Source organism: Dipodomys merriami, unplaced genomic scaffold (assembly GCF_024711535.1).
Source record: "Dipodomys merriami isolate MVZ:Mamm:240054 unplaced genomic scaffold, mDipMer1.0.p SCAF_69, whole genome shotgun sequence".
In the NCBI taxonomy this organism is placed as follows: Eukaryota; Metazoa; Chordata; class Mammalia; order Rodentia; family Heteromyidae; genus Dipodomys; species Dipodomys merriami.
Genome location: NW_027206279.1, coordinates 1,676,176 through 1,698,636, shown reverse-complemented (window position 1 = coordinate 1,698,636; position 22,461 = coordinate 1,676,176). Strand labels below are relative to the sequence as shown.

The window sequence follows — 22,461 nt, the reverse complement described above, 5'->3', positions numbered from 1 at the left end:
CTGAGCCTGTCACGGTCAGCACGTGTACTTTGTATGATCCATTTTTTTCTTTTTAATATGTTTTGTTGTAGGGACTAACAAGGTGGGGAATCCCTTTTCCTTACCAAGGGCCATTTGGATGTTTACACTGAAATGATCAATGTATGTGGGCGGGCTGTGGACAGCCAGCGAGAAGCACGCGTCCATCCCCTGTGGCTCACCCATGGCCCAGGCCGGACACAGCCCACCCAGCCCAGGTGTGATCTGTCCTACTGAACCACCCTGTGGAAAGGCGCCCCCTCCCCCACACACACATTTGCTGAATGCTTATCTTTCCTGATAATATTTTTCTGAACTAAAACAACTTCTATTGAAAGAAGAGTAGTGAATTCCCTAGGTGTAATTCATGTTTCCATTTCTTGATTTTTGCCTAGTGCATTTTGAAACCCCGTGATGGGTACGTAGACCTTGAGGACTGTCCTGTCACCTTGTGCGCTGACTCTTCCTTCATATTAGGCAGTCATCATAAATACTGTCATCCACCTTTCTTTTGATGAGTGTTTATATGACACTTCTCATCATTTTAATTCACACAAATGAGTTTTAAATAGCATATTCTTGGGACCGGTTAGCTTAATTTTTAGGTATTATTTCTTCACAATTCTTTTCTATATTGTACAGGTTTCCCTCTGTTAAGAACCCTGTGGCACCAGATACTAGATTTTCCTGTCCTTGTTTACTGTCTTCTGTCTTGTCCGTTGTGCTGTTGAATCTATTCAGCGAATTATGTCATTTGCTGTTTTTTTTTTAGTTGTACAGTTTTTTTAGGTACGGCAACAGTGTTTGATTTCTTCATCATGCTTTCAGGTTGTAGGCCCACCTGGCACAGGAAAAACAGACGTGGCCGTCCAGATCATCTCCAACATCTACCACAACTTCCCCGAGCAGAGGACTCTGATTGTCACTCATTCCAACCAGGTCGGGAGCTGATTGTGCGCGCGGCTGCTGTAGCTGCTGCCTCTGCCCTTTTGCCACTGGAAAGCCTTTTTCAGTTCTCTGCACCTGTGTAACAGTGTGTGTAAGACAAAGTTACTGTAGGATGAGACTCAGGGTCTAAGAATTGTTGTGACTTGGAAGAAAGTACCTGTAGCCAGGGCTTTTCTCCGTTCATAAATTAGAAGCAGCTGGCGCGAGTGGCTCACACCTATAATCCTAGCTGCTCTGGAGGCTGAGATCTGAGGATCACAGTTCAAAGCCAGCCCAGGCAAGAAAGTCCTTGAGACTCTTATCTCCAATAAACCACTAGAAAACTGGAAGTGGCGCTGTGGCTCAAGCTGTAGAGCACTCCTTGAGCTGAAGAGCTGAGGGACAGCGCCCAGGCCCAGAGTTCAAGCCCCAAGACCGACAAAGATAAATTAGAAGCAGAGGTCTGTGGGTAGCTGGGCTTTATAACTTCCAGTTACTTACTTCGACAGGTGTACATACATAGATGGCAGTATCCAGAGTCCATAAAAGCAGTTTTGTTTAGATGATAGATACCTTAATATGCGCAATTCTTTGCCTTCCGTTTCTGTGTTGATCACCTATGGGCAGTACTGCTTCCAAGTATGTATCTTTGTTATTCTTAAACAGACTTTGGAACTCACCATTGTCTTTTTTTGTTTTATTCTCAGGCCCTAAACCAGTTGTTTGAGAAAATTATGGCTTTGGACATTGACGAGCGCCACCTGCTGCGTCTTGGTCACGGAGAAGAAGAGCTGGAGACAGAGAAGGACTTCAGCAGGTAAGCAGTTGTGTGAAAAGTGTGTTCAGCTGTCTTTAAAGAGCTGAGACTAACCAGCTTAACTGTATGTACATGGCTCTGGCACAGCCTATTCTGGCTGTGTGGCCCTGGAAGTCTGGCTGGGCTCTCTGTTCACAGGCTCTGCTGCTGACTCCTCAAGACGCTCAGCACAGTTCAACACTGAACAACTTCAGACGATGCTTTGTCACTGCTCATGCAGAGACTTAGTCTTCATATGTTTCAGGGCAAAAATAAGAGGTGGTTTTAGTGAAAAGCAAATTAATGGGTTTCTGATAGTATAAGTGTAAGTAGACTAACATTGTACAAACCAGATTTCTTCTGCCATTAGTATTTCGTTTTCTCAAAGTTGCCTTATGGCAGCTTTTAAATTCATTATATTTAAATTCATTTTGCAGCAGCTTCAAACAATACGCATCATTAATAGGTTTAGGATTAAACATGACCTTTGAGTAAACTGGTCATAGACATCAGAAGAAGATTAAATTTCTGGGCAGTGCAGAGGAAACACACTGGGTTACTGGGGCTCAAGATTTTTAGTGTGGATTCAGCCAGAGATACTTATGCACTATCCCCTAAGTGTTTCCTTGTGTTAAAACTACCTTAGGAAGTAGGTTAGACATTCTTTGTGATTAGAAAATCATATACCTAAGTGAAAATAAAGGTGCAGACGTAATGCTTAATATATACTTACAGCAGAAGTTTTTACAGTAGTACATTATAAGACAATTTTTAAAACGTTTTCATATGCCAAAACATCTTTGTCTATGCCTTTTATCTTGCTAATAATATATATGCTTATTCATTTCATTATTCTGGGTGTCTCTTTGCCATCATTGAAAGGGAAAATAGTGCCAAAGGCTATTTACTGAGGATGGTGAGAGCTGAGGATCATGGTTTAAAGCCAGCCAGGAAAGGAAAATGCGTGAGACACTTAACCCCAGTTAACCATTACAAAGCTGCAAGTGGAGCTATGGCTCAAGTGGCAAAGTGCTAAGCTTCAAGAAAAAAAGTTGTGAACAATGCCCAGGCCCAGAGTTCAAGCCCCAGGACTAGCAAACACACAAAAAGCAATACCACTTTCCCTTGGGAAATAGCAGACTAGGTAGACCACTCATAGTTACACAGAAAACATCTCATAGTTATCTGGCGTTTTAGTACATGTCTTATATGCATTCTTCCTTTCTTTCCCATTGATAAAAATTCCTCATTGCAGAAAATATTTAACTATTGATAATAGAAAAAAGTTAGTGTTTGTATTCTTCTAACTGCTAACACCAGTTTCTTTCCTGTGTCTGTGGGTGTTTTCGTACTCACTCAGAAGGTGAACAGCCTGCCAGGTGTGGGCACCCAGTTGCAGAGGACACAGATAACAGGATGGCAGAGGAGCTCTTCTCAGAGCCTTGACACACCTTGCTGGGAACTGTTCCTGGGCGAGCACCAGCACACACTGTGTCCTGCTGGTGGAAGTTGTGTTATAGAACTAAAGAAACTGATTGATAATGTATTTGTGGACAAGCAAGTGCTGGGTCAGTCTACCTTATACAGTGTGTGTATAACATGAACCAAGAAGTAATGTGGTTTGGCCATTTGTAGTTTCTCTTAATGAATTATCTCCGTTTTGTCTTTTTATCTAATTACTTCTAGGTATGGGAGAGTAAATTATGTCCTGGCTCGAAGAATAGAACTTTTGGAAGAAGTCAAGCGATTGCAGAAGAGCCTGGGGGTTCCTGGAGATGCTTCGTACACCTGTGAGACTGCGGGGTATTTCTTCTTGTATCAGGTAACGCACGCATCATACGTCCTTGTAATGGAGGCCCATTGGAAACCAGATGGGTTCTGGAGATTCTTCGGGAGCTTCTTGTGGGGATGGGTGGAGGGGGAGTAAGATGAAACCCTGTGGTATTGCCAAAGCTATTATGAATGTGGAAGTGCTTTTATTATCTCTGAGCTTTATTTGGAAGCAACCTTTGCTCGATGATTCAGTGGAAGGCTGCAGTTACTGCTGTTACGTAGCCATATTGTCAGCGAGTAAGCTCAGGTCCATCCCGCAGGTGATGTCTCGCTGGGAGGAGTACATGAGCAGAGTGAAGAGCAAAGGGGGCACACTGCCCGAGGTGGCCGAGGTGGCCGCTTGCTTCCCTTTCCACGAGTACTTTGCCAACGCACCTCAGCCTATCTTTAAAGGCAGATCTTACGAGGAAGACATGGAGATTGCTGAGGGATGCTTCAGGCATATTAAGAAGATCTTCACGCAGCTTGAGGTAAGCGTTCACGGGTATTTTTTTTCTTTTACACTGTGGCTTAAAGTTTGACCTGTTGTATGCATCCCTGGGTTTGTTGCACTGAAGGCCCGTGTCGATGCCCCCTCTCCCACAGGAGTTCAGAGCCTCCGAACTGCTTCGCAGTGGCCTGGACAGATCCAAGTACCTTCTGGTGAAGGAAGCCAAAATCATTGCTATGACCTGCACGCACGCTGCCTTAAAACGACACGACCTGGTCAAGTTAGGCTTCAAGGTAAGACCTTCATCCATTCGTTGTCTGGCTGCTCGTCTTTAACTACTTACACCATTTTCTGTGTATGGAAGTTCTCGTACTCACTGTCATCCACTTTTAAGAGATATTGTCAAGTAACACATTTGTATGAATAGCAAATGGACTTGAATATTCATCAGTGCTCGTTAGTACTAATGCATACTCCCAGGTTTCTACCTAGAATTCCATACTTAGGGTACTTTTACTAAGCACCGCTTGTGGAAAATTGCTGAAGAGCACTAACACTACCCAAGTCTCTCAGGGTGGTTTCACCAGAGGCATCATATATGCTCACACTGTCCACAAATTAAAGTCCTAGTTACTCATTTGTTCCAAACATAAAAGCCTTTAGCTTCAGCGTAGGAAATGCCCTTACTATTTAGACTTCAAGATGAGATGTTAAAGTGTCCCGATCGCATGACACACACACAAGATGACAAGGTGGTAGCCTGTGACCTGGTTTAGTGGAATGTCATGACTGAGCAGTAAAGTTGAATTTGAGAACCTATGACGACTAGGGATGCTAACCTAAACTCTTATTTTACTACGCATCATTTTCCTGCACATAACTTATCTTGTTTAAAATGGGCTTTGCATGCCAAGTTAGCAGTGTGCTGAAGTAACGATTTTTTGTTGTTGTGGGACTTGAACTCAGAGTCTGGGTGCTGTTCCTGAGCTTCTGTGTGTTCAAGGCTAGTGCTCTACCCCTTGAGCCATAGTGCCACTTCCAGTTTTTGAGTGGTTAACTGCAGATAAGACTTTTCTGCCTGAGCTGGCTTCAAATCACAATCCTCAGATCTCAGCCTCCTGAGTAATTAGGATTACAGGTGTGAGCCAGCAGTGCCTAGCTTGAAAGAACAATTTAACGTATTTGAGCTCCCAACAGTGCTAAGTTCCAGGTGACAGAATTCTTTGAAAGGTAGTGTGAACTTACCCTATTGCAAACTACTAAAATACTGACTTGATATCAAACCAAAGTATATCAAGTTACTAACCATATGAATTTGAAAAAATGTTTCCCATCACATTTTCAGTAGACATTTTCTTTTTTTTTTTTTTGTCGGTCGTGGGTCTTGAACTCTGGGCCTGGGCGCTGTCCCTCAGCTCTTCAGCTCAAGGCGAGCGCTCTACCACTTGAGCCACAGTGCCACTTTCAGTAGACATTTTCTGTGTTAAAAAAGTATTTAGCATGAGATTTTTTTATTTTATTTATTTATTTTTAGTTTTTGCTATTTTGTTTTCAAACAGAGTTTAAAAGCCTTTTGGACAAACTCAACCTAAATTAGGTAGTCCCCAGTGCCTTCAGTTGGCCATGTGAAGGAGTCTCCCCGCCGATGTGAGGCAACATGCGCTGGGCAGGCAGAGGGCTGAGGTGGAAAGGACCAGTAGTAGTCATCGTGGCAGCTCTGAGTGGACCACAGGTTGTGAAGGTGACGGCCTACCTCAGGGGTAGCATGGAGCCACACAAGTAGATTGTGTGTGGTGAGTGCAGTCGTCTGGGCTAAGGCTATGTAATCACAAAGCTGCTACTTATGTACAGTGCAGAGACTACGAGGAACAATGCCCACGTTCTCACTGGAGGGCACAGAGGGCACACCTGGGAGCGTTCTTGCGGTTAAGGTGTGATTGGAGATGCAGGGACAGCATCAGTAAGGCTGTGAGCTTCCCTTCTGAATAACGTTTTGATCTCAAATTGTTGGCATGTCTTTCAGTATGACAACATTTTAATGGAAGAGGCCGCTCAGATTCTGGAAATAGAAACCTTTATACCACTTCTTCTGCAGGTAAGATGCAAAGAATCTAGACAGCTGTGCAAGTCTTGAGGATCTCAGCAGCTGCAGTTTGGGGGGTAGTTGACATTTTCTTGACACTGTTCTAAAGCTATTGGTACCTTCTTTTAGTCTGTTCCTGAGTTATTAGTTGTAGCTTTGGGGAATGCATCTACAAAGTAGTTTTGAAAAGGCAATAATTTTTTTATTTTATTTTTTATTTTTTTTGGTCCGGTCATGGGGCCTGAACTCTGGGCCTGGGCGCTGTCCCTCAGCTCTTCAGCTCAAGGCTAGTGCTCTACCACTTGAGCCACAGCGCCACTTCCGGCTTTTTTCTTTTGTGGTACTGAGGAATTGAACCCAGGGCCTCATGCATGCAAGGCGAGCGCTCTACCACTGAGCCACCTTCCCAGCCCCCGTAAAGGCAATAATTTTAATCAAGAAAATTACTATGCAGTTTGGTAGGTACTCTTTGATTACAGCTCCTGGTATTTCTAGTTTTCAGTGCATTACTTTTTTATTTCATGCCTAAATTACTGATTCAATAGTGATGTGGTACTGTTTCTTGGCTATCCAGTATTATTTACTGTTGAAGCATTGAAAACGAAATACAGAATTTCCAGTGTAAGAAGGATAGACTGCTCTGTGCTCTCACAGAGCTCTTTGGACTGAATATATTTTATCCGGTAGGGAGCCTGTTTCAAGGAAGCATGGCAAGTAGTTAATTGGGAATTAAGGAAGGTTCAGACTCATCTTTGGGTATTTCTGTGTTCTTGGCGGACACGTCTTAAAGGGGCTCTCCCTGCCTGCTGCCAGCCATGCCCAGGCCCCACAAACACGCCCGTGCGCAGTGAGGCTAGAGGTCCAGGTTTATAACCTAATGACACCATTAGGCAAAGAACATGAAACTACTGTGCCACGTCCTCATTTTACATTTCCAGAACCCGCAGGATGGCTTTAGTCGACTGAAACGATGGATCATGATTGGTGACCACCACCAGCTGCCCCCCGTCATCAAGAACATGGCCTTTCAGAAGTACTCCAACATGGAGCAGTCCCTCTTCACCCGCTTTGTGCGGGTCGGGGTTCCTACTGTGGACCTCGATGCACAAGGGAGAGCCAGGGCCAGGTAAGGAGCCAAAGCGCACCTCTGCCATCCATCTATAGGGACAGGAGTTATATAGGGCTTAGCATTCCCTAAGGCCCAAGGACAGTAAATTGTTACATTGTGACAGTTTCATGGTGCTGCCTGTTTGTTAGCACTTAGGAGACTGGTGTTTGCTAAGGAAGAGCTGGAGTTATTCATCTTTTTCAGATAGGGTCCAGGCATTGCCCCCGGCCAGCTCAGACTTTCATCTGTGGTTCCTGAACCTCTGGAGTCACCACTGACCATGTCCAGGCTTAGTCTCACTAACTTCTTGCCTAGACTGGCCACAAACACGATCCTCCAATCTTTACCTCCCAAATAGCTGGGTTATGTGAACATGGCCAGCAATTAGGAAAAATTTAAAACCTAAAGCAAAAGAGGTACACCAGTGCCCTGACCTCCCTACACACAGTGTAGTCCCAGTGTGTGTCTGTGTGTCTGTGCACACAGGCGTGTGTCCTCAGGCTTCAAGGCCTGGGCACTGACCCTCAGCTTCTTTCACTCAAGGCTAGAGCTACAATCTACCACTTGAGCCAGCTCCATTACCAGCTTTTTTACTGGTTAACTGGAAGTAAGTCTCACAGATTTTGCTGTTGAAGCTGGCTTTGGGCCATGATCTTCAGATCTCAGCCTCCATGTAGCTAACCAGTGTGAGAGGCATATGGCACCAACACCTGGCCATTCTCAGATTTCTTAACTTGCTGGCCTATCAGTAAGCTGTAAGCACAGCAGAGCTGACATCTGCGCAGTCAAGTCAGGCACTGCTGCACGATGTGGTATCAGCTAGAGGAAGCCCCTGCCCGGGAGGGAGGGTGTCATGTGGGCGCCTGACCGCCCCTCGGGGCTGTTTGTCTTTGGACAGCCTGTGCAACCTGTACAACTGGCGATACAAGAACCTAGGGAACTTACCCCACGTGCAGCTCTTGCCGGAGTTCAGTACCGCAAACGCTGGCTTGCTCTATGACTTCCAGCTCATCAACGTGGAGGATTTCCAGGGAGTTGGAGAGTCGGAACCAAATCCGTACTTTTACCAGGTAAGGAAAGGCATGTGGCTTTGAGGTTTAGTTTGCATTTACAGGACTTGAAAGTTGCCTGACTCTCAGCAGTGCCAAACCCTTGGAGTACTTACTGCAACTAGGAAAAAGCTGTGAACTAAAAGATACACTAAAGCAGGCGTGGGGAGCATCTGATCCTCAGGCTGCGTAAGTCCCTACAGTCTTTGGTGCGTGGGAAGGTTTGTTGTGGGCAGTCTTCCTGCAGTGACAATTTTGTATGGCCTGCAAACATTTAGACATCCACATGGCCACTGGCTTGACAAAAGTCCCACACTGCTGTACTAGACATGTAGACCAACACTGGCTACCCAGTCCTACAAGTAAGCCGCGTGGGTAGAGAGAATTGGAAACATTATGACCCAAAGCTAAGAGTGCACTTACTCACGTGGTACGTTTTAAGAACCGGTGTGAGAAGATGAGGTATGCAAGGTGCATAGAGATAGAATTTTCATTGTTTCCTTGTCACTACTTGATGTCTCATACAGAGAATGATAGAGAAATGACTTGAGGCCTCATTGCATTAATCTTTCCAAAAATACCAAATCGTAGAGACTGGATTTCACCTCCAGCTTTTTATGGTCATTCCATGATTCACAATTTTTTGTTTTTCCTGTCTTGCGAAGAACTGTGTCACCAACACCTGCAGAAATAGCACATTTTCCTATTGCCTTCACCTGAAATCCATCTTAATCTGTTTATGTTCTCACTTGATATTGTTGCCTCATCTACTATTTAGATTTTGTCTCTACTGAGCTGTAGGTTCATCTTCAGCGGTGAGCCAGACCCTGCCTCATAGGAAGCGATCTTCTAGATAAGATGGCAGCTGTCAGGAGGAGCAGAGCAGACAGAGCATAGAGAAAACAAGCAGCAGTGTGAGAAAGCAGCTGAGGCTGGGCACTGCTGGAACAGGTCTTAGACTGGGTTTTGTACTGGCTTCTTGGGTGTGACTTTCCGGGTGGAAGTGCAGTTGCAGTGCGTGAGGTGTCACTGGTCTTACTGTGGTGGTCCCATGTGGTGGTCCCACATCCATATCAGCCCTGTAACTTGGTGGTCCCATGTGGTGGTCCCACATCCATATCAGCGCTGTAAGCTGGTAACTTTTGTGCAAGTGCCAGTGTATTAGCCTAGAACAGGATTGCCCTTTTCATGCCAGTGTCTTGAGTCCAGGTTAACTTTTGGCTTCTTTAAGTATGCTCAGCACCCAGGTTGTACCACACAGGCCATTTCTATAAAGTAGAAACAAAAGCTTACCCAGTGTGGCTCTGCTTGTGTTCCAGAACCTCGGGGAGGCAGAGTACGTGGTTGCGCTGTTCATGTACATGTGCTTGCTAGGCTACCCGGCAGACAGAATCAGTATTCTAACTACATACAACGGGCAGAAGCACCTTATCCGCGACATCATCAACAGACGGTGTGGGAATAACCCGCTCATCGGGAGGCCAAACAAGGTGAGGCACTCTGAGAATGGAACATTGCGAGGAGTCTGTGTGCTGTCCTTCACTGCATGGCCTTGTGTCTCCACTGTTCTCTCAAGTAAGGGAGAAGATGAAGTAAGGGGGGAAACTTACAGTTCTGTGACAGCTCATACTTTCAGCCACCGCACCGAATGTTTTTAGTACTAATAATTAGAAGCCTATGTCTCTAAAACGTTTATTGTAATTTAGAAATATGAACTAGGTAAGTTTTTTTTTCCCCCAAGGATATAATTTTTACTTTTTAGGAGGAAGAGTTGAGTTTTTTGTTTTGCCAGTCCTGGAGCTTGAACGCAGTCCCTAAGCTTTTGCTTAAGGCTAGCATTCTACCATTTGAGCCACAGCTTCACTGCCAATAATAATTTACAATTTGCTGTAACCTTGGAAAATAATGTAGCCAGAAAAATGGAAGAATTCTGGATGAGATGGAACTTGAGGTATAAAAAGTTGAGTAACAAAAACAAGGCATGAAGAAAGAGCAGACAGTTGCTGTGAGATACTGGGGATGTATGTATGGTAGACAACAAACTACTTTCCTGAGGGTTAAACTGACAGACCAGTTATCTATGAAGTTAATCATCCTTGCTGGTACTCTGCACATTAGCAAAAGTGAAGGTTAAGACAGGTGCTGAATGTCTACCTAAATGTGTGATTGGATAGCATTCAACGGTCTGTTGTGCTTTTGAAGATAACACTACAGGGACTGGAAGTTGGCTCAGTGCTACGTAGAGCGCTTGCCTTGCATGCATGAGGCCCTGGGTTCGATTCCTCAGCACTATATAAGCAGAAAAAAGCCAGAAGTGGCGCTGTGGCTGAGGGACAGTGCCCAAGTCCAGAGTTCGCTCCCCACGACCGACAAAAAAAAAAAGAAAGACAGACGCTCCCCACGACCGACAAAAAAAAAAGACAGACAGTAACACTTCATTTCCCATAGGTGACTACCGTGGATAGATTTCAAGGCCAACAGAATGACTACATCCTACTGTCTTTAGTGCGGACCAGGGCAGTGGGCCATCTAAGGTGAGTAGAAAAAGCTCTCAGGATTTTACTGAACTGGACTTCAGATTCCTGTGTGGTTAGTTCATCAGTGCCACTGTCACTGTTTCTTCGTTTACATTCAGACAGTGTTTTGTCATCAATCATAATGAATCTACCCTGTGTCTGCTAGGATCTTATCAGAAATTAGAGATGACTGGTAAAAGTCTCCTTGGAGTAGATTTTTCATGGTACAGGGTTTCGAATTGCTCTCCACACAAGGTCCTTTAGCTTCAGTGTTCAGAGATAAAGGCAGCCTTTGTTTTTTTAAGAACTATAAAAACAATCTATTTTAATCCCTTACTGTGATATGTGTTGGAGACTTGACAGGGATAACAGTGATATATTATGTGTTGGAGACTTGACAGGGATGACATTCTCATATTACAAAGGAGCCACTTAATTTCATTTATTTTCTTGTCCTGCATTTCCAGTTTGTTATTTAACTTTAACTAGTCTCTCCCCTAACACTGATTAAGGTCTGTGTGGAGTTTGCAGTAGTGATCAGATCAACCTCTTGTCAGGAAGATTAACTGTATGGAAGAGGAAACTGTACTCTTGAAGCCATGTTTTCAGAAGTTGCTTCAAGATGATAGCATTCGAATACGTAGCTTCCTTCTTGTACATTGTCAAGCATGTGCATTAGTTTCATAATAGCTATGGTAATTAAAAACTCACTGTGCTTCCTAATACTTGCCTTTCTCAAATTCTAGACCCCTATTTCAATAACACTGCATATCCAAAAAACTTTTTTTTTTGGGGGGGGGGGACAGTCATGGGGCTTGAACTCAGGGCCTGGGCGCTGTCCCTCAGCTCAAGACTAGCACTCTGCCACTTGAGCCACAGTGCCACTTCCAATTTTCTGGTGGTTAGTAAGAGTCTCACAGACTTTCCCACCTGGGCTGGCTTTGAACTATGATCCTCAGATTTTAGCTTCCTGAGGTAACCAAGATTACAGGTGTGAACCACCAGCACCCAGCTAGCATATCTAAATATTCTTAAGAACACCTTATTCAAATAACTTGATCTTACCAATTTGCCAAAATTTTCCTTTGGAAGAAGTGCAGATTCTGGCAGGGGGTGTACCTGTCAACTTCTGGTCTCTCAGTGCCTTCGGTCTAGGTGCGCTAACTAGAATCTCACCACATAGACTGAATCTTGCCTTTTGCAAGCAGGAAAACATTGTGTTTATTGTAATCAAGAGAGCCTACATTTTGTTGTACGTGTTGAATAAGAGCTTTGCTGAGGTAACACTGCGTAGACCTTCACAATTCACCTTTCTTATTTATGTCCTCGTTGCAGTGGGGTTTGTGAGTTAAGAAATTATGTAATGCCAGGTGCCAGTGGCTCACGCCTTTAATCCTAGCTACTCAAGAGGCTGAGGATTGCGGTTCATAGCCAGGCTGTGAGACCTGCAAGTGGCGCTGTAGCTCAAGTGGTAGAGCATTGCCTTGAGCTGAAGAGCTGAGGGACAGCGCCCCATGATCCACAAAAAATATCATCTGTTGAATCATGTTTTTGTTGCTTAAGCAAGAAGTTGTGTACTTACCAGTGATCACTCCTCACATTGCGTTCACCTTTTCTGGCTGCTTCCCTTGAACGGAACCATACAGCACCATTTGGCACTGAAGGAAAGGGAGCCAGTAGAGGAGGGGGCTGACCCACTGTCTCAGTGGCCAGAACTGCAAGAATACATACATAGGGTTACTTGGATTTTTGTCAGTCTGTTTGTGATTTCTTTCCTCACCCCAAAAAACTAGTGATAAATGACTAAGTTCAAGAAGTTTTCTTGTTTGTGCTGAGCCTGAGCTACTTTGGCTCATGAGCCACAGTTCTAGCCTTTTCTGAGTAGTTTATTGGAGCTAAGGGTCTACCTGACTGTCCTGCATAGACTGGCTTGGAATGGAAATCCTCAGATCTCAGCCTCCTGAGTAGCTAGGATTACAGGCGTGAGCCACCAGCGTATGGCTCATTTAGTAAGAATACTTAGTTGGATCTGTCATGGAACTGAAGGTGGGTTGTTTTTGCTCCCGAAGGGATGTCCGTCGCTTAGTGGTGGCCATGTCCAGAGCCCGACTCGGGCTCTACATCTTCGCCAGAGTCTCCCTCTTCCAGAACTGCTTCGAACTGACCCCAGCTTTCACACAGCTCACCGCCCGCCCGCTCCATCTGCACATCATTCCTACAGAGCCGTTCCCAACAGCCAGGAAGGTGAGCCTTGGAAAGTGCTTCAGTACTTCCTCTCTGAATGACCTTGGTGCCTCTTTGGAGTATGCTCACAATTAGAATCTGCTGCTTTAGACCATGTTGAAGTTCTCTTGTGTGCACTCCTGTTCTCCCTGTAGACAGCCCTCCCTGTACGCAGGCAGAGCCAGTGGCTTCTGTGACTTTAGACAGGATCGCCCATCCCCCGTGGGGTTGGCAGCCAGTTCTGTGGAAAAGTTTGCATCTAGGTTTTCTCACTAGCAGTTGCTTCCTCTGTCTTCCTTCTAGAATGGAGAGAGGCCACCTCATGAAGTACAGATCATAAAGAACATGCCTCAGATGGCAAACTTTGTGTACAACATGTACATGCATTTGATACAGACCACACATCACTACCAACAGGTAAGCTTGCTCACGTGCACTCTTGAGGGCACCTGTTTTCTATGGGAGCAGCAGATGCTTAGAGCCGAATTTGAGTTTTTTTGTTGTTGGTCATGGGACTTAAACTCTGGGCCTGGGCACCGTCCCTCAGCTGAAGGCGAGAACATTCTACCACTTCAGCCACAGCACCACTTCTAGTTTTTCTGGTGGTTATTGAAGAGTCTCACAGACTTTCCTGCCTGGGCTGGCTGTGAACCACGATCCTCAAATCTCAGCCTGCTGAGTAGCTTACAAGAGTGAGCCACTGGCACCCGGCTTGTATTTGATGTCTTAAACCTGTAAATATATATGAGTTGTTTATTGTCTTACAAGTATTTCATCCTAGTAATGCGATTTGGGGTTTCATTTTTTTTTTCTTTTTTGTTGTCGTGGGGCTTGAACTCTGGGCTTGGGCCCTGTCCCTCAGCTCTTCAGCTCAAGGTGAGCACTCTACCACTTGAGCCACGGCGCCACTTCCAGTTTTCTGGTGGTTACTTAGAGATAAGAGTCTCATGGCCTTAGCTGCCCAGGCTGGCTTTGAACCATGATCCTCAGATCTCAGTCTCCTGAGCAGCTAGGATGACAGGTGTGAGCCACCAGCACCTTGCTTTGGTTTTTTTTTCAGACAGGATGACAGTCCAGGTTATCTCAAAAATAACCAGAGTAAAAAGAGAGCTGGAGGCATAGTTCAAGTAGTGGAGCACCTGTCTAGCCTGGGTTTGTCTTTTTTATTAGACCTTCTTACAACTGCCACCTGCCATGGTAGAAGAAGCTGAGGAGGTTCAGACCCCAGACGTGGAGTTGGAAACTGAGGAAGAGGCCTTGGCTGCTCAAGGTGACATCATCCCCAGCCCAACAGATGCCAGCTCCAGCAAGGAGACCCTGGCCCCTCAGCCCGAGGAGCCCCCCTGTCAGGCAGAAGCCGACTCTGCTCCTGTGGCAGGAGGCCCCTCCCAGGGTCCCGCCGAGCCCCGACTGGACCCCCCAGCTAACCCTTCTGAGGAGGGGGCGTCCAAGGACTAAGCACTTCTTGAATTTTATGCTGCACAGCTGTCATGGCACACCTGTTCAGTCCTTATTTCTGTGACCTGATCTCTCCCTGTCTTGTATATATGTATATCAACAACTCGGATTTCATTTGTTCAGTTACAAGGGCAAATAACCTATTCCTTTGATATTTGTTCACTGAATTTTCTATAATCACACATTAAAATGATTTTCTATAGAATGAAATCAGACTCACGGTTTTGGTGAACTCTAGAAGAAAAGACCGAAGCCACTGGAGTTAGCCATGAACAGCCTGGTGCAGGCGTCCGAGGTAACAAATTGTATTCTCTGAGAAGATGAGCATGACGCAGTCACCACAGGTCCCGCTGGTCTGCCAGAGTCCAACTGTGTCTGCATTCGAACAGCCCAGCTCACACCTATGAAACAAGGCCAGAAAATAGGGCAGTTTCTCCTCACCAAGGTAGAATCAGGTACAGGAACAGGTTTGTCATTCAGCAGAGTGCTACAGGCAGTAAGTGCATTTGGACTTGACTCCTGTGGGCAGAGTCCCTGAGTCTGTCGATTTAGTTTTGTTGGTGCATCACCACCTACGTGGAGATCTCAGGTCAAAGACGTTTCAGACAGAGCAGGTAGAAGTACAGGACCCAGCAGTGGAGGTGTATGTAGTTAGCAAACAGCAGCAAGAGTGGTGTGGACCAATCTAAACCCGTCTGAACCAAGTCCTCATTCAAGTGCTTCCTGAGCACACTGCTCTGAGCAGCACTGTCCCACATCTGAACGCAGCCACGGGGGTAGGGTAGAACAGTGAATGACCTCAGGACCCTGGGAGCATGGTGCCAGCATCCCAGAAACAGCTGGCTAGATGTGGGATGGGGGGTGGGGGGGCTGTGTGAACCTCTGGTCCGCCAGCTCTGGCCCTGGACATGTAGGCCCAAAGCTGTTGGGAATGCAGGTGGTTGGTACCAGGGTAAAGATCCAGCCTGGCAGTCTGTCACAAACATGGGAAAGCAGGTGTGGGCATGTGTACGGGGAAACGGCACTCACCACATTATTGTAATTTGTGGATGTATGTCATCAGGCTAAGCAGGAGGAAATGAAGCGTTGCTGCATGACCACTGTTCTTGGGAAAGATGGGTTTTCCTCTGCCCATTGCAGATACAAATTATGATACCTGCAACCAAAACAAGTGGACAATGAGGCCGGCAGTTTTCTCAAGTGAACCATTTCACAGCTGCCCATCACTGGCCGCACTGCTTCATTCTAGACTTTTCTACCAAACTGAAAAGCAAATTTAGGTAGAGATGCAAATCCTTGGCCAAAGGTATTAAAAGATGGTGGATTTCACTGGGCTGGAGGCCAGAGAATTGCTGTTAAAATGTGGCACAGAATTTTTTAAAGGAATTTAAGTTTTTTTCTTTTTCAAAAAAAAAAAAAAGCAAACCAAATTGAGTTGTCTCCTTCACACTTAATTGGCAGAATAGGGGGCCGCAGTCCAAAGTCAGTTGATTTAGGTCATAAATGATAGCGTCTCAAATTCAGGAACTTTCTGTTTAATCTGGGCTCGGTACCAATAGGTATGGAAGTCTTTCAGACTAGTGTTCCTGCTGCTCTCCATCCTGTTTTTCTTGAATATGTCATGATTTGGGAGTCTATTTTTAAAAGTACACCAAGAAAATGAGCATAAAATGGAGCCATGCAAGCGCTGAGATTTCTTTCCTGCAGAGTGCTGAGTCGTAAGAGTTTATTCCCAGCAGCTAAGAATAAGTACCTCATTGATGTGGGCAAATGAGTGAGATCTAAACATTTCCAGGACTGTCAAGTTGACTTGCCGAGTTGAGAGGACAAAGTGCATTAAGGATGAGAGGGCGTTTTCCTCGTTCTCTTCCAACAGGCACACATCAAACGGACTTTGCCGCATGTTCCTCTCACCTGCCCGTGTTCTTCATCTTACACCAGGAGAGACGTCCTTGGGATGGCTTGGTTTCATGGTGTAATGCTGATGAAAACCTGGCGGCCTAGTGCTGACTGAATGCCAGCTGCTCTCGTCATTGTTCCCAGGCTTCAACTAGCAGAGCCATGTGGCCGGCGGAGTCCTAGGTCCCATCATGCTCCCAACGCCCGGGGCCCCTGACATCCTGTGCCTGGTCACCACTGCCCTGCTGGCCTTGTCACTCCTGGTGTCCCCACCTCCTGATCGCCGGTCCCTTCTGTTCCACTTCATACCCTACACCCTTCCTACCTCACGTAACTTGTGTTGTTCACTCACTCAGCTTTTGCCTCAAATACGCCTTTTTCTCTTAAAATGGTACACCAGTCTCCTTTTAAACACCACCCCTCTTGTGCGTGCAACATCAGTTAAAGATAAGCAGTTCCTCTTCCTGTGGAAAAACATTTGGTTATCTTTGTGATTACCATGCTATCACTCTCACTGATGTTTTGGAGTAATGGAGCCAAGCATGGAAATGGAGGTTGAAAGACTGTTTTTCTTTTCCCATTGCTGCTCTTTTGCAGCAATGGGTACTAGAAGCTTTGGGAGCTAGTGTCCTTCCGGGACAAACGCCCACTCAGCCAGTACCTAGGCTTGTGACAGGCTGAGACCAGAGTCCAGGCTCCGTTCAGCTGCAGGCTGCGGCTCAGGCCGTGGCTGCCTGACCTTGGCGTTTTACGGGGAAGAGTTGAGAGGAGATGGGGATGCATCACCACACCTACCCTGTTGCGATGAGATGTGATCTCAGGATTTCCTTTTGCCCTGGCTGGTACTCCAGTCCTGTATGTGTCTCAGGCAGCTCAGGTTACAGGCATGAGCCACCAAGTGCCCAGCCTTGGCCCCATTTTCCTCACAATCCAGTACGGAAAACACTACTAAAACACGGGAAAACGTGTGGTCAAAACAAATTTGAGAAACAAGATTATTAGCAATAATCACAGATTCTGAAAAGTCCTATTGGAAAGAATCATTTTTAACTTGGTTTAAGCTAACATTTCTCAAACTTTAAAACATTAAAAAAGGTTGTTTTTTTATACAATACATTCTATATCTCCTCAGAACAGACTGGGAACCAATACCTTTATATCAACAAGAAACTTAGAGAGTTAAGACCCAAATGCGCATTTCCTGTAGCTAGAGGCAGGAAAGGGAAGGATAGAATAGCCTGTACAACATGTCACATTGCTGTCTAAGCTCTCCAATGTCATGCAGCATTATTAGCACGTCCTGATGGTGCAAATGAATAAAGGTTTGGCCAGTGCGTGACAGGCCTTCCCGAGCCTCCTCAGAAAAGGTCAGCAAGCATTTGGGTTTTAGGCTTCAAGCTTTCTTCTACTTTCCTACCATGCAGTAACAGTTTGTTTCATTGTCTCTGTTGTCTCTTTTCCTTATAAACTGTATTTCTGCTCATACCTACAACCCTAACCACTCAGGAGGCTGGGATTAGAAGATCTCAGTTCAAGGCCAGCTAGGGCAGAAAACCCCACAAAAACATCTCTATAATAACCAGCAGGAAGCAGGGCTGGAGTCATGGCTCAAGTAGTAGAGCACCACTTGAGTATCGAGGCCAAGTTCAAAACCCCAGTACAACAAAACAAGGAGGAATTACTTAAGACAGCCAGTAGAAGGGTGTCAGAAATAATGGATGAAGATTAAGGCAATAGAACAAACTGGAGTACATTTCCTTTCAAAGGTGTATCTGAGGGCACGCCCACGCCCACCCCCACCCCCCCAAGTGCCCGGCTACATCAGGCCTGGCCTCCCACTGCTGACACCCCCTGCACCCCAGGGTCAGCACTGGCCCACACTCACCTCTGTCTTGTGGTCCAGGTTCCAGAATCTCACAGGAAGCTGTTTTTCCTTGAGGGTTCCTGGTTAAATACAAAACTATTGAAAAGAGGAAATTAACATTTCACAAAAAAATCCAAGTAGACTTTGTTTGCTAGGTGACTTCTCTTAAAAGTGGTTAACAGGCAGGGCATGGGAAGCTGAGATCTGAGGACTGCAGTTCAAAGCCAACACAGGCAGGAAAGGTCCATGAGTCTCTTACCTCCAATCAACCACCAAAAAAAAAAAAAAATAGTGGAACTGTGGCTCAAGTGGCAGAGCACTAGCCTTGAGCAAAAAAGCTCAGGGACAGTGCCCAGGCCCTGAATTCAAGAGGGTGAGAGTTTATCAGGAAGACCACCACTCAAAAGGTCCAAGCTACTGTTTTGTTGTTTCAGAATATAACCTGGGAGGGGGGGAGGGTAAAAGCTGGCCTGGGCCAGTTGAGGCCGAGTTTGTGGTTAAGTTTGTGCCAGGGCTACTGAGATGCCACACCCGCTTTTCTCAGGAGGATGTTGATAAATCCTCTGGTCAGCATCTTACAAAAGCCATAGGTTCTGCTTCAGTTGCCATGGTTATAAAGTTATTTACATCATTCTTAAACACTAATTCGTTATGAATCAAGGGCCAGAACAACCGGTCGGCATTTATGCTTTGTGCTACAGTGTATCTAATTTAGGACAGACTAATGTGACTCCTGACCACTTATGACAAGACTCGGTGGTCTCCTGACACCAGAACAAGGGTGGTATGCTGCCCGCGCCTCCGCTGCTCCGATTGCGGCTCAGAGGGCCTCACCACACACAGACCCCGAGGTGCGGCTTCCTGCTGAGCTCCCCATTAGTTATGAGAGAAGCCATTTGTATTCTGAAATTGTACATCAGCCAGGCAATCATCATACAGAAATAGCCCCCTTGAAAAGAAAGCACTGCTATATTTGAAGCCTTAATCATGATTATTTATAGACCTGAGTTTAGTTGGAAATTTTCGCATTATACAGTAGCACTGTGACTACCAAGATCCATAGAGGGTGAAGGGGATTTGATGTTTGATCTACTTCAAGTTTCTGGGTAATGAACAGTACAAAGCATCTTTGCTTATTCTTGGCAGATGCCTTTCAAAATCTGCTTTAGTCAGCTCACAAGGAGACAGGGTCCTGAGGAGCAGGGAAGGGAGTTCCAACAGACTGGTCATGTACACAGAGAAGCTGTGTCTATCCACCCCAGATTAAGCCAATGAAATGCAAAGTCCAGTGGGGTGGCTCACACCTGTATCCTAGCTACTCAGGACAACCATGGGCAAGAAAGCTCTCAGCATGCGTCAGCCCGTAAGAGGGGCGGTGGTGTGCGCTTGCAATTCCAGCCAACCAGGAGCCCTTAACAGGATCCAGGGCCAGAGAGGGAGGAGTGAGACCACACTTGGAAAGCAAAAGCAAAAAGGGCAGTAAAGTCCTCCCAAAAGGCCCAAAGCTCCAACTCTGGTAATACCAACGGCACTCAGAAGGCTGAGATCCAAAGGATTGTCTTTTCAGGCCAGCCTGGAAAACACTCTCTCTGAAATGCTAACATGCCAACCATTCAAGCAAGGCAAGTGAACACAAGGCCGAGAATTCAAACTGCAGTGCTACTACAAAAGACGGAAGAAGAAAGACGACGACAGAAAAGGAGGAAGAGGAAGATGAATAAATAGTAAAAATTTTGCATATTGATGGTTTAGGATTTAGTATGAATATGCTTATCAAGACATTTCCTGGGAAGAAATTCTAAAGGAAGGTATTTTTGAAGCTGTACACCAGTGGCTCACACCTGTAATCCTAGCTACTCAGGAAGCTGAGATCTGAGGGCACAGGTTCCAAGTCAGCCTGGGCAGCCAAGTCCACAAGACTCATCTCCAAGTATTCAGCAAAAAGGTGGACATGAAGCTGTGGCCTAAGTAGTAGAGCACCAACTTTGAGTAAAAAAGCAAGGGGAAATAAAGGAGGAGGCTACAATGCTTTATCTTGCCCATGAAATTGTAACCCCTCTGTAAAGTATTTTCACAATAAAAAAAAAAAAAAAGCTCAGGGACAGCACCCGGACCCAGAGTTCAAGCCCTGTGACTGGGCCACACACACGCAGTGGTGAGACCCTCTCCTCTCCAAAGAGCAGATGGTCCGGTGCGTTTCTCTCCGCCGGGCGGGACTGCACGCCAGCGGTCCCTGGCCCTTGCCCCATGGCCCCAGGGAAGCAAGGAAGGCCGGGGGTGGCGAGCAGGGCCTGGCACGGATCCTGCCCTGTTCAAGGTGAGTGAAGGAAGTTTCCTTCCCACTGTCCAGTTACTCACATGCGGCACTCTCGGCTGGCACTCTAACACGAGCCACACCTCCACTTCCCACTTGTTGCTGGTAAACTGGAGGTAAGTCTCGTGGAAGTGTCTGCCAGGCTGGCTTTGAACCATGATCCTGATCCTAGCCCTCTTCAATGGCTAATAAAGCCACATGTAGCTAGTGGTTATTGTTTGGCTCACAATGTGAGGAGAATCACATTTCTGCAGTTATTGACCTTTTAGGAAATAGGTAATTCCTTTGAGGGAATATTCATTAAATCTTCATTTCCCTTTAAAAATCCAGTTAGGGCCGGTTGCCAGTGGCTCATGTCTGTAATTCTATACTCGTGAGGCTGAGATCTGAGGATCATGGTTCAAAGCTGGCCTGGGCAAGAAAGGCCGTGAGACTATCTCCAATTAACCACCAGAAAACTGCTATGGCTCAAGCGGTAAAATGTTAGCCTTGAGCTGAAGAGCTCAGGGACAGTGTCCAAGCCCAGAGTTCAGGCCCCACAACTGACAAAAAGAAAAATCCAGTTAGGATATTTTGCCTAGAATTCCAAAGCTCTGTGATTCTATGAAGCCTATGCAGTTAGACTCCCTGAGCCAACCCCATTCCACACAAACAGCCTCTGTCTCAAGCAGAACTGCTCAGGTGAATTTCCCCAGCTGCAGGAGACAGGCTGGATGGAAAATCCATGATCAGGAAAGGAGCACGGGGCCAGCCTGCACAGGGCAGGACTCCCAGTGTCAGGGAGACGATGAGACGACGCCCAAGCCGCGAAGGCGCTGAGGGAAGGCCGGCGGCGGTGTGGCCCAGCGAGGAGACTGAGCCCTGTACTCCGTGCAGCCGACACTCACATTCCAATATCTTTCTTTCCGGTCTGGCCAAGTTGATTCTACAAGGTCAGCCTCACGCTTCTGAAGCTTCTGTCTGAGCTCAGCTGTGCTCTCGGCATCTGCCCCGCTCCCACCACCCACGGTGGACTCAACCTATCTAAAGGTGCTCTGCACCTAGCTGCGGTGACTCTTCACTCCTCTGTGCAAGTGGGATGGTAGGAAAACCAACTGTGCTGACGGACCAGTGTGGTGCGGACACCTAACGGGAGCGCACCGAGTGACAGTGGTCACCCAACACGGCACCATCACAGGCTGGCACGCGGCTGCCTGCAGCTGCTGCCTCCACACTGGACTGCAGGTCCTGTGGGAACGCAACGTATGTGAAGGAGAGGCACGGGCTCAGCGTGCCTGCCAGAAAAACCCCAGCGATTAACCACCAGAGAGTGCTCAGAGGCAGCTGCTGCAGCCACTGTGCACTGCTGGCGTTGGGATGGCGGTGAGGATGGTGGTGAGGATGGAGGTGAGGATGGAGGTGAGGATGGAGGAGGTGAGGATGGAGGAGGTGAGGATGGAGGTGGTGAGGATGGAGGTGGTGAGGATGGAGGTGGTGAGGATGGAGGTGAGGATGGAGGTGGTGAGGATGGAGATGGTGAGGATGGAGATGGTGAGGATGGTGGTGAGGATGGAGGTGAGGATGGAGATGGTGAGGATGGAGATGGTGAGGATGGTGGTGAGGATGGAGGTGAGGATGGAGATGGTGAGGATGGAGATGGTGAGGATGGAGGTGGTGAGGATGGAGGTGGTGAGGATGGAGGTGGTGAGGATGGAGATGGTGAGGAGGGAGGTGGTGAGGAGGGAGGTGGTGAGGATGGAGGTGGTGAGGATGGAGGTGGTGAGGATGGAGGTGGTGAGGAGGGAGATGGTGAGGATGGAGGTGGTGAGGATGAAGGTAGTGAGGATGGAGGTGGTGAGGATGGAGGAGGTGAGGATGGAGGTGAGGATGGAGGTGGTGAGGATGGTGGTGAGGATGGAGGTGAGGGTGGAGGTGAGGATGGAGGTGAGGATGGTGGTGAGGAT

At 46.6% G+C, this 22,461-nt stretch overlaps 1 protein-coding gene and 1 long non-coding RNA gene across 5 annotated transcripts in view; one reads left to right on the top strand and one right to left on the bottom strand.

Moving 5' to 3' along the window:
- The window catches only part of Aqr (aquarius intron-binding spliceosomal factor), a 49,377-nt gene extending 34,726 nt beyond the window's left edge, over window positions 1–14,651 (top strand). The window contains exons 23-35 of the mRNA XM_070005721.1: window positions 847–957; window positions 1,653–1,762; window positions 3,428–3,563; window positions 3,835–4,044; window positions 4,160–4,297; window positions 6,028–6,099; window positions 7,026–7,213; window positions 8,094–8,265; window positions 9,564–9,734; window positions 10,693–10,778; window positions 12,830–13,004; window positions 13,287–13,400; window positions 14,154–14,651. Of these exons, the coding sequence (XP_069861822.1) occupies window positions 847–957; window positions 1,653–1,762; window positions 3,428–3,563; window positions 3,835–4,044; window positions 4,160–4,297; window positions 6,028–6,099; window positions 7,026–7,213; window positions 8,094–8,265; window positions 9,564–9,734; window positions 10,693–10,778; window positions 12,830–13,004; window positions 13,287–13,400; window positions 14,154–14,441 (1,971 nt within the window). The 3' untranslated portion in view covers window positions 14,442–14,651. The remainder of the gene's footprint in view (window positions 1–846; window positions 958–1,652; window positions 1,763–3,427; window positions 3,564–3,834; window positions 4,045–4,159; window positions 4,298–6,027; window positions 6,100–7,025; window positions 7,214–8,093; window positions 8,266–9,563; window positions 9,735–10,692; window positions 10,779–12,829; window positions 13,005–13,286; window positions 13,401–14,153) is intronic.
- Window positions 1–22,461, bottom strand: part of LOC138816174 (uncharacterized) — a 50,589-nt gene that overhangs the window by 2,286 nt on the left and 25,842 nt on the right. For 3 of the 4 annotated variants that reach the window (XR_011368582.1, XR_011368581.1, XR_011368583.1), the window contains 7 exons: window positions 18,226–18,300; window positions 17,136–17,288; window positions 15,471–15,597; window positions 14,662–14,842; window positions 13,074–13,282; window positions 12,343–12,475; window positions 8,257–8,926 (listed from right to left, as the gene is read on the bottom strand). This is a non-coding gene — a long non-coding RNA (uncharacterized lncRNA). Of the gene's footprint in view, window positions 1–8,256; window positions 8,927–12,342; window positions 12,476–13,073; window positions 13,283–14,661; window positions 14,843–15,470; window positions 15,598–17,135; window positions 17,289–18,225; window positions 18,301–22,461 lie in introns of those variants that run through there. The other variant, XR_011368580.1, reaches the window with a different exon arrangement.